The 11,096-nt window shown below is 60.0% G+C and overlaps 1 protein-coding gene across 2 annotated transcripts; it reads left to right on the top strand.

Annotated features, from left to right (window-relative positions):
- Positions 1-134: 134 nt before the first annotated feature.
- Positions 135-6,798, top strand: LOC134551734 (uncharacterized). Of its 2 annotated transcripts, none has more exons than XM_063399687.1 (3): positions 135-1,264; positions 4,205-4,380; positions 5,478-6,798. In XM_063399687.1, the coding sequence occupies exons 1-2, from the start codon at positions 230-232 to the stop codon at positions 4,208-4,210; spliced, it is 1,041 nt and encodes a 346-aa protein (XP_063255757.1). In that variant the 5' UTR covers positions 135-229; the 3' UTR covers positions 4,211-4,380; positions 5,478-6,798. The 2 variants fall into 2 exon arrangements, 1 of the variants encoding a protein (XP_063255757.1); XR_010080670.1 differs by lacking the exon at positions 135-1,264 and adding an exon at positions 2,052-3,857.
- Positions 6,799-11,096: the final 4,298 nt, after the last annotated feature.

The following is an 11,096-nucleotide window of genomic DNA, read 5'->3' as shown; positions in this document are numbered from 1 at the left end:
CCCGAGGGGAGTGGCCAAGCCCGGCCGTCCCCGTGCTGGGCCAATCAGGTCTTACCCAAAATCCGTCCAGGCTCGAGGCCCCGCCCCGCTCCCGCATCCCCGCGCATCCCCCGGGCGGTACCGGCATCCCGGGGGGAGCGGGGCACGGCGGCCGCGGTGTCCCCAGGGGACAGAGGAGGGGGATCTCCTCTGGGAGCCCGGCGGCCGCGGTGTCCCGAGGGGACACAAGATGGGGATCCCCTCTCCGTGCCCCGCGGCCCCCGGAGCTCCGCGGCCCCCCCGCGGCCCCGCAACGCCCCCGGGGCCGGGCCCGCGTCCAGCCGCGGTCGGGGCCGGGGTCGCGGCGTGGGCGGGAGGCTCTGGAGGATCCTGTTCCCTTGGGCCGGGAAGAGACGTGACTCTCATCCACGGGGGGAGCACAGGGGCAGCCCCCGCCGTGCAGCCCGGCTGGCAGGCGGTCAGCGAGCGGCCCCCTCGCACGCAGGGCCGGCCGCGGGTCAGCGCTGTTTGTCCTTTCGCTGCCCCATCATCTATCATCGCCGCCCGGAGAGCGCAGGGATCGAGGAGGGCTCGCCTTTGGGTCGGGGAGGAAGAGCTCAAATCCCAACAGCTGCACTCCATGAGTGCTCCTGGAAATCTGGGCTGGGAGCAGCCAAAAGCTCTGCTCCAGCTTCCCGGAGCGTTTCCCCCTTCCCCGGCCTGGAGACTGCATCTGTCCCAAGGCACAGCCGTGCCCGAGGAATGCCAGATAACAGGGAGGGAAGTGTCAAACCCCTGTAGGCTGCCGAGAGAAATAAATCAGGGACACATTCATGGCATTCCCGACAGGAATCCTCGCATGGGAAGCAGCTGGACACCCTCCACCCCGTCTATTGCAGTGACAGGGATTTGTCACTGTGGCCCCTATCCCCTCCATCCCAGCAGAGTGCAAGCCCCTGCATCCTGCTCAGCCTGGAATGCAGTTCCCCCTGGTGCTGGGATTGAGCTGGTTTGGAGGTCCAGCCATTCCGGGGAGTGTCACTGCTGGGGCCACATCTGGAGAAGCCACTGCCCCTCGGCTGCAGGCAGGGCTGGCTCCAGCCCCAGGAAGGAGTCCCTTCCCTGGCCATGGAAAACCATTAGAACTTCGAGCGGGGTCCAGGCCAGCTGGACACAATTTGAGGAGCTTCCCGTGCCAAACTGCGGCTTTTCTTTGAAGCTCAAACACCTCCATGGCTCTCCAGGGAATTTGGGAGCTGCACGGAGCCAGCAGCTCCTCTGCCTGGTGAGTTCCCAGCTGGGATGTCACTCCCATGGGGAATGGTGGCATTTGGTGACACCTCGGAGGTGGCAATGGGCAGAGGGGGCAGGAAGGGGGGAGGGAAAGGGAGGAAAGCCTTGCTGCTCTGTGAGATCCTTGGGAGCTGTTGAAAATCCAAACCAAGGGCCCTGAGAATCCTCTGGACAGGGAATGAGGAGCTGCCAGGCTTCCTGCAGTCTTTAGGATGCTAAAAGGGGCATTTTCCCAACTCCCTGAGCCAAACTGGCACCAGTCAGTTAAAAAATGGCAGCTGGGAGGAGCTGGAGCCCTGGGCTGGCCTCGGAGCAGAGTCCTGCTGGCATTGGAATCCCTGCAGCTCTGGGAGAGGCTGGGAGTGGGGATGGGAACAGGGATGAGGAAGAGGATGGAGACAAAAATGGGATGAGGATAGGGGTGGGGACCATGATGTGGATGGGGTCAGGGATGAGGATGGGGAGATGGGAATAGGTAGATATTGGAGACAGATAGGGATAACCTTTGGGATGGGGATGGGGGTAGGAACAGGGACAAAGATGGAGACAAGGATGGGGATATGGATGAGGATGGGTCAAGGATGAGGAGGGGTAATAGGGAATGAAGAGGAAGGTGAGGAAAGGGGCAAGGATGGGGATGTGGATAGGTATAGGAATGGGTCTTGGGATGTAGATGGGGTTGGGTATAGGGATTGGGATGAGGATGGGGCTGGGGATGAGGATGAGGATGGGGACAGGATGTGGATGGGGACAGGACGGGCTGTGCTCACCCACTGTGCTGGGAAGGGAAGGGAGGTGACGCAGGGACTGATCCCAGTAATCACTTCCATGTGCCTGGGCAGAGCCTCCGGCTGCAGGGTTCATCCCTGCCCTTCGCTTGGGCATAAAAACAATCCAGAGCCATTTCCTGGGAGGCATTTTGGGCACAACCAGATGTGCTGGCATTATGGAAATGGGGGAAGATCTGGGATGGGGCTGAGGATGGCTCTGTCCCGACCCAGCAGACACTCCCAACTCCCTGTGCTGAACTGGGAAAAGCAGGACAAAGCACTGGTGACACTCCTGCCAGGCGTGGCTGCCGGGGGTAGCGGCATCCCCCTGTCCTGCTGAAGGCTCCCCTTCCCCTGGGCTGCCAGCGAGGGGCAGGAAAAGCAGAGGAATCCCTGGCGCAGAGGCTGCTGAGGCAGGAAATCCCGGCAGCCTCTCCCCGAGCCTGGCAGCGCTGGAATCGCAGAGCCCCCGCAGCCGGCAGAGATAAGGGCAGCAGCAGGAAACGTGCACCTCTGCCGGGGCAGCCAGGAAAGGAAGCGATTCCCGCAGATGGGAGCCATGGAGCACGCAGCAGAGGCTGGCAGGATGCACCAGGGCCCTTTGGAGCTTTGGGATGTTTGGAGGGAAGCAGGGCTGGGATGAGAGCAGGGATTGAGGCGGGCTCGGTCAGCAGCGCTGCCAGCTGGGTTAGTGGGTCACTGTCACAAAGCCCTTGGAGCATTTCTGCCCCTGGATGTCGGAAACCAGTCCTGCTCAGGGTCAGGAGATTTGGCAGGAAGGGCCACAAAGCCGTGCCTTGAGCATCCCGGTGGTTCCTGCAGGAAAGGGCTCTGGCAGGGGAGGGCTGTGCACCCCTGAGCTCCCTGGATCAGCACCAAGAAGTGTTTTGGCCTCATGTCCCAAGAAAAACAGATGTCTCTGGGGATCCCCCTCATGGAATCGTGGAATTGTTTAGGTTGGAAACAAGATCATGGAGTCCAACCATTCCAGCAGCACTGCCAAGGCCACCATGTCCCCAAGTGCCACATCCACACAGCTTTTAATCCACCACCTGGGCCTTTCCATGAAGAATTTTTCCTAATATCCATCTAAACCTCTTCTGGAGCAACTTCAGGCTGTTTCCTCTTGCTCTGTCACTTGTTCCCTGGGAGCAGAGCCCAATCCCCTCCTGGCTGTCCCCTCCCTTCATGGAATGATAGAAAGAAAACTCCTCCGTCATTAATAACTGGAATTTGCAGGATGATACCAGCCAAAAGTGACAGCAGCATTTCTGAGGCTCTGTAAAACCAGGCAGAATAAAGCCAGGCCCCATGATCTGCCCCTGGCCCAGGAAAGGGGGCACAGCCGTGGGTTTGAGCTCAGCCTTTGGAGCCATCTGAGAACCCCCAGCAGCAGGGACCAGCTCTGAGCTGTGCCAAGGACAAAGGGGCCCTCTCTGGGTGGCTGTGCCCCTCCTGTGGGGTGGCTCTGTATCCCTTCAGGCCATCCTGAGGGATTGCTCCTGCTGGCTCCCTCTCCCTGTTTCCCTTCCCCATCCTGAGGGAGCTGACAGCAGGGCAGGTGTCCCCCAGCACAGCACCCAGCTCTCCACATCTCCATTTTTGGGAACACTTCTCATTAATTTTGCTCTCAATTCCTTGACTCAGCGAAGCCTCATGACTCAGCACCTTCTCGCCCTGGCCCACTGCAGGGACACACTTCCCCATGGATCCAGGGATGAGCCCACTTCCCAGTGGATCCAGGGATGAGCCCACTTCCCAGTGGATCCAGGACTGGCTGAGGTGCATCCTCAGGGACATCCATCCCTGCTGCAGGTGATTTCCCACCCTGCAGCTCTGACCTGGAACAGATCTCTCTGCTCAGGGCATCACAAGTGTTGTGGGGAAGAGGTTTTCCTTATGGAGAGTGGGAATTATGGGGTCCAGGACACCCTGGGGTGCATGGAAAAACAAGATTTTTATGGAAAGAGGGTTTCTTGGCCCTTGGCAACTTGGCTGGAGCAGAAGTGTGGGAAAAGGTTTCAGTGCATGGAGAGGAGGAAAACCAAGTTGGATGAGGCTTGGAGCAACCTGATCTAGGGGAAGGTGTCCCTGTGGTGGCAGGGGGTGGAATGGGATGAGATTTAAGGTTCCTTCCAACCCAAACCATTCTGGGATTCCAGGATTAACCTGCTGAGTCCCCCCAGCTGGAAGGTGGAGCTCAGATCTCCCAGCATCCCGGGGAGATGAAGACTCACAGGATGAAAACTCCGCTCCCACATGGAAAAACTTTCAGAGACATCTGAGCCCCAGCCCAAAGGAATGCTCCAGGTTTTACAAATTATTTTAAGACACAAAGGTAAAGAATTTTTTTTTTTAATCTCTGGGGCTCTCCTTCCTTCCTTCCTCTTTCTAAATATTGCTGCAGAGCTGTTTGGACTCCAGCAGCTGCCGGATGAGCATGAGGAGCCCCGCGAGCCCCCGGCACAGAGCTCGCAGGGAGCTCCCGGCCGTGCCTGACACTGACTGATTCCTGCTCCCCAAGATTAGCCACCAGCTCCTTATTTGGTCCAGGCTCCAGCAAATTCCCTGGCAGAGGGGATTGCATCTGCAGGCAGAGCAGCCCGGATGGGTTTGTGCTGCAGCATCGGGAGGGAGCGGGCTCACAGCAGAGATAAAATCAGCCTGGTGTTTCCAGGGAGCCTCCTGTTTGTCCCCGCAGCACAAAGCACAGCAGGCACACACTGCCTGTGCCCATCGCTCTCCAGAGCACAGAATCAGAGCAGAGTCACTGAATTCCCTGAGCTGGGAGGGACCCACAGTGCAGCTCCTGGCCCTGCACAGACCCTTCCAGCAATCCCACCCTGGGCATCCCTGGCAGCGCTGTCCAAATGCTCCTGGGGAGCCTGGGCAGTGCCCAGCACCTTCTGTGGAAAAATATTTCCTGATATCCAACCTGACCCTGCCCTAAAAGAGCTCTGGTCCTGCCCCATCCCGGGGCTCTGACCCCAGCACACGCTGGGCTGAGCTGCTGCAGCTTTGAGACCCTTCCCTGGGTATTTATACCCAGTATCAAGAGTTTGCTGCAGAATTGGGCTTTGTTTGTTGCATGGATTAGGTGCCCCTGGAATCTGCCCAGCTTCTCCCCAGATGGGAGTGGACAGGGAATCCCAGAGTGGTTTGGGTTGGAAAAATCCCATCTTGTTTCATGGCCAGGGACCTCCTCCTCTAGATCAGCTCTGGGGGAAGCCGGGATCCCACGGCTGAGATGGGGTCCAGCCCTTCCCGCAGCTCCAACAAACCCAAAAGCATCTTTCCAGCTCATCCCTCCTCGCCTGACCTCCGGGGCCTCCAGCGCTGACCCCTGCAGCCCACAGGGCTCGGGGGTGACTAATCCCAGCAATTAGCCCCGTTCCCTGCATTTATCCGCTTCCTGCCTTTGTGTCCCCCTGACAGCTTCTCCCGGCGGATCCGCTCCCGGCCGCATTTCCCCGGCCGCCCCAGCCTTTGTCCCGCGGAGCCCCCCGGAGCTGGTGAAGGGGTTGTTCCCCCCCGACACGTGTCCCCTGCATCCTCTGTGACCAAAATCCAGCGGCGCCGAGGTCAGCGGGACCCGCGGGAGAGAGGATTTGTTCTTTAAATTGAACGCGGATGCGGCCCCGGCGGCGTTTCAGGCTAAAAGGGATTTCAGGGCTGAGCGATCCGGCTAAATGGGGACAGAGGGCTTGGGGTGGCTGGAAATTCAATGGGAATAGCGGCACACATGGGCTGCACATTTGGGAGCTGCCTGCCCCGCCCAGCCCCGCTCCTGTGCGTCCACAGGGGAGGGACACACGGACACGCAGAGGGAGGGAAACCCTCACATGTGTGGGGTTCACAACCTTTCCATGCCTAAAGCAATGAGCCAGCCCGTTTGGATTGAGTTATTCTTATGTTTCCTGAGGTTTTATTTATTTCTTTTTTTACTTCAGGATTCCTCTCCCCATAAACTGAGCTTCAAATCTTTTGAGGTTTTTTTTTTTCCCCTGAGAAGGTAGGGGCTGCTCATGAAGGAAGGAAAAAAGAGATGGAGGGAAAAAAGGATGGAGGGAAGGAAGGATGGATTTGGATTGAAAGGAAGATTAAAAATCATCCCATTCCAAGCCCCTGAGATGGGCAGGGACACCTTCCACTATCCCAGGCTGCTCCAAGCCCTGTCCAGCCTGGTCTTGGACACTTCCAGGGATCCAGGGGCAGCCACAGCTTCTCTGGGCACCCTGTGCCAGGGCCTGCCCACCCTCCCAGCCAGGAATTCCCAATTCCCAGTCTCCCATCCATCCCTGCCCTCTGGCAGTGGAAGCCATTCCCTGTGTCCTGTCCCTCCAGCCCTTGTCCCCAGTCCCTCTCCAGCTCTCCTGGAGCCCCTTCCGACCCTGCCAGGGGCTCTGAGCTCTCCCTGGAGCCTTCTCCTCTCCAGGTGAGCACCCCCAGCTCTCCCAGCCTGGCTCCAGAGCAGAGGGGCTCCAGCCCTTGGAGCAGCTCCGGGGCCTCTCTGGACTCGTTCCAGCAGCTCCACGTCCTCCTGATGTTGGAGGCAGCACTTGGGGGGATCGGCCGGGTAGCGCTGGGCACCGCTGCCGGGCTGGAGGGGAGGAAGAGGAGCGGGGCCGGTCCCGGCGATCCCGATGATCCCGGTCGATCCCGATGATCCCGGCTGATCCCGGTCGCTGCCGCCGCCTGCCGCCCACACCGGGACATGCAGCGCGCACCGACGGGACACACGCAGCCACGGACAGACTCCGCCCCCGGGGGGACCCCTCCCTGTGCCCTGCACCCCTCCCGGTGGTCCCTGCTCAGGGACAAGTCCCCCTCAACCCCGCAGACAGCCAGGGGTGGCACGGCCGGGAGCCACGGGGGATGATCAGAGCTGCACCCAGCCAGCCCGGGCACACCGGGAACCCAACAGATCCTGTCCTTTCCCCTTTCCTTTCCCCTTTCCCTTTTCCTTTCCCCTTTCCCCTTTCCTTTCCCCTTTCCCCTTTCCTTTCCCCTTTCCTTTCCCCTTTCCCTTTTCCTTTCCCCTTTCCCTTTCCCCTTTCCCTTTTCCTTTCCCCTTTCCCCTTTCCCTTTTCCTTTCCCCTTTCCCTTTTCCTTTCCCCTTTCCCCTTTCCCTTTTCCTTTCCCCTTTCCCTTTTCCTTTCCCCTTTCCCTTTTCCTTTCCCCTTTCCCTTTTCCTTTCCCCTTTCCCTTTTCCTTTCCCTTTTCCTTTCCCCTTTCCCTTTTCCCTTTCCCTTTTCCTTTCCCCTTTCCCCTTTCCTTTCCCCTTCCCTTCCCTTTCCCTTTCCCCTTCCCTTTCCCCTTCCCCTTCCCTTTCCCCTTCCCCTTCCCTTTCCCCTTCCCTTTCCCCTTCCCTTCCCTCTTTCCCTTTCCTTTCCCCCCCATCCCAGGGGTGATCCCTCCCTGCTCTCCCTCCCCAGTTCCAGGCCCCCCTCCTGTCCCTCTCTGCCCCCGCCCTGCCCGGATCCTCCCCGTGACTCGCCCTTGGCTGTGCTGGAAACGCCCCCGAGCCCAAAACCGCTTTCCTTGCACTTTCCGGTCATCCCACGGCTGGGACAAACCCCGGGCCGGGCTTGTGTAACCGGGCAGGGTTGCTCCATCGCCCCCTTCCCGCCCAAAGCCTTCCCTTCCCCTGGCCCTGGCGGGATGCGATGCCGGCAGCCCCGGGGAGCACGGCAGGAGGAGGTGGCAGCAGCCCCGGGACGAGCCCGGGCACAATTCCCAATTTCCCGGGGCTTTATTTCCCTCCGGGTTGAGCCCGCAGCTGGAAGCAATCGGCGGGATGGCAGCCGGTGACTCAGGGCGGGTGTGCTGCCTTCGCAAAGCGCAGCGACCGCGCACCAGAACCCCCCTCTGCTGGCGACACTGTCACAGGCGGGACGGGGGACACGGGGAGCAGCCCTGTCCCCATTTATCGATTTAAATCGGCGGGGGTGGGCGTGTTTATGATGTGTTTTCCCAGCAAAAGACCCAAAAACCCCACTGTTCCGAGGGAGGAAAAACCCCGGGGTATCCCCAGGGTGAAGGGTTCCCCGTCCTTGTGCCCCCCCAGGCTCTCAGTGCATCCTTTTGGTACCGGGAGCGCCGCCAAGGAAGCTGCGAATCCCCAAATCCCGCCGCCTGGAAAGAGTGAAAGGTTTAAATCCTGTTTAGTCTGGGGAAACCAGAGCTGGGGAAGGACCCCGGGGAGGGGAGGGCACGGCTCTGCTCCAGGAGCAGGATGCCCAGGAAGGGGAGGGAGTTTAGGATGGGTCTGGAAGCACCGGGCATGGGAGATCCAGCGCTCCCGGGAGGGAAGAGGCTTCTCCCTGCAGGACTCTCCCAGCTGGGTTTGCTCCGCACGGGAATGTCCAGCAGGAGCTGCCAAAGCCTCACTACCCTTGGGCTCTAAATCAGGGTATTCACACAGCAGGACAAACACTTCCAAAGGGAGCGCTGAGCCGGAGGAGGAAAATCCCAGCGCGGCCGCCCCGAGCCGTGCTCCTGACAAAGAGCAGGCGGACACGGCTCCTCCGGGCAGCAGCGTCTCTTTGGGAAAAGCCAGCCTTGGAAAAAAACTTGGCACAGCACTAGAGCAGGCACTCCTCACCAAAATCCGGCAAGGAGAAGCCGTAGGGAGTCAACAAAAGTTTTGGAAACAAAACAAAACAAACCCCAAACCTAAAATTCTTTGTGGATGCTTCACGTTTTTCCAGTCCCTCATTTGTCTCTGGGTTTTGTGGCTGCTTTTTCTTCCGCTTTGGGTTGTTTTTATTCCGGTTTTTGCCCCCTCCTCTCCACCAGGAATGTGACCAGCCAGGAGAGGGTCACGTCAGAAGGGTCATGAGGGGGAGAGATTCGTCACCCGTGGTGATGAGACTTTCTCCAAATGATTTTCCCCTCCCCTAATAGCTGCAATTTATGCAAATGAGCTCAAAGAGGAGCTAAACGGGGATTTGGTGTGACCTGGCTGGAGGAGGGAGAGGAGTCTGCGGTTACATTCCCGGCTGGACACCTATCCCAGCCCCGAGCCTGGCTTGAGGGATCCATCCCTCCCCACAGAGAAGGATGGACGCTGTGCTTGGCCATCCTCAGCATCAGATCCTCCAGCAGCAGGGGAAATCCGGGCCAGGTGAAATCCTCCCCCTGCCCACCTCTCTGACACCACCAGCCACACCTGCACTGCCCCTGTGCCTGCTCCCAGGGCATCACAGCCACGGCCAGACCGTCCCAAAAAGTCCCTTCTCCATGCAGGCTTTCCCCATCGAGCAGTGCAAGGCCAGGAGCAGCAGCATCCCCCGGTCCTTCGGGGTTTCCAGCCGCAGCTGGTGCAACCACGGCCGGCACCCACCTCCAGAAGGGGCTGGGTTCTGCCACAGTTCTTCCTCCTCCTCTTGCCAAGAGTTGAATTGACACTGATTTTAATCTTCTGGTGGCTGTGAAGGGACTTTCCAGTGCTGGGGGAGCAGCCCAGACCTTCAGTCTGTTCCCCATCACAGCAGATGTGGGAGTGTGCGGGGTCACAGCTCAGCCGGCAGCTGATCCCATCCCTGGGATCGTCACAGAATCCCAGAGTGGTTTGGCTTGGAAGAGATCTCAAAGCCCATCCCATTCCCACCCCCTGCCATGGCCAGGGACACCTTCCACTATCCCAGGCTGCTCCAAGCCCCATCCAGCCTGGCCTTGGACACTGCCAGGGATCCAGGGGCAGTCACAGCTCCTCTGGGCACCCTGTGCCAGTGCATCCTCCCAGGGATCTGCAGCATCACAGCAGGGCTGGCACCAATTCCTGCAGGGATCAGGACAGGCACTGTGCTCCCGGTAAATCACCTCTCCAGAGGTGCTGGGCTCTCCTTCCTGGAAATCCTGGGGAAATCCTGAGGCATCCCACCGCATCTTCCCTCCCCCTCTTCCCTGCTGCCGGCATTCCCACAGGGAGCTGACTGCAGTCGGTGGGACAGAGTGCAGGGTCAGCCAAGGAGGGCAGGGGGTGTTTTCCAGGAGCTCTTTTGGAGGATATCATTCGGATTGCTCCCCGGGGCAGGCTGAATTTCCTCTCTCCGGGGCCCCAGGCAGGAAGCAGCCTCTGGGTTCACGCTCAGCCCTAATGAGGGCAGCACTTCAACACCAACCGTGGGTGAGAGCTGAGCTGCAACGAGTTTTATCTCGATTTCTTCCAGACCTGGCACTTTCACTTGCACTGCCACCAGCAGCCGCTGCCCTCACTGCTGGAGAAATCTGTAAGAACTACAGCCCATCACTAAACCCTGCCGTGCCGGTGCCTGGCCCCTCAAACCTCCCTTCCCACCCCTGCTGTCATCTTGATACTTGCCTGTGCTTCTTGTACACTCACCCAGGGCAGCGAAAAGCGGTCTGAGAGCAGGCAGGCTCGGTTTCAGGCTTATTCATCATCACATGCACCCTGCAAGGCGCTGCGTGTGTTTTGCAGCCGTGCTGCTGCGGTCGGAACTGCTGTTCCTGGAAGAAGCCCCGGGGGCTTCTCCCGGAGTTTGCCGGTGGGACGGAGCAGCTCTGCCGGGGGCTGGGGGATCAGCAGCGGCACCAGCACACGGCACACCCGTGGGATGGGCTGCAGGTAGATGTGGCACCTGCTGAGGTTGGATCATACCATAAAATCCCAGGATTGTTTGGGTTGGAAGGGATCTGAAAGATCATCCCGTTCCCACCCTCCTGCCACGGGCAAGGGACACTTTTCCCCGCATTAAGTTGGTTTGTGACCCGACACAGCCGCAGGGAATCAGCCCCAGCCCTCGGCCCTGTCACCCCTGCAAGGGCTCAGTCCCCGGAACTCCCGCACCGCGCTTGGACCCAGCTCCCGCACCCACAACCCCCCCGGGGTTCAGCCCTGTTCCCTTTCCGGCACCCCCCAGCCCCGAGGGGCTCAGCTCCGGCTCCCTCCCCTCCGGTGTCTCATCCCAGAGCCCCTCACCCTCACCCCCGGCACTCACCCCGGCCCCTTCCCCTCCCTCTTCCCGGGAGCCTCGCTTCTCCCGGGGGAGCAGCGCAGCCCCCCCGCCCCGCAGGGCAGCTCCGGCGGCC

The sequence above is a fragment of the Prinia subflava genome, chromosome 5, assembly GCF_021018805.1.
Source record: "Prinia subflava isolate CZ2003 ecotype Zambia chromosome 5, Cam_Psub_1.2, whole genome shotgun sequence".
NCBI lineage: Eukaryota > Metazoa > Chordata > Aves > Passeriformes > Cisticolidae > Prinia > Prinia subflava.
This window is presented reverse-complemented; position numbering and strand designations above follow the sequence as displayed.

Coding starts and splice junctions, on each gene's coding strand:
- LOC134551734 (XM_063399687.1), top strand. CDS start 230: ATGGGGATCCCCTCTCCGTGCCCCGCGGCCCCCGGAGCTCCGCGGCCC.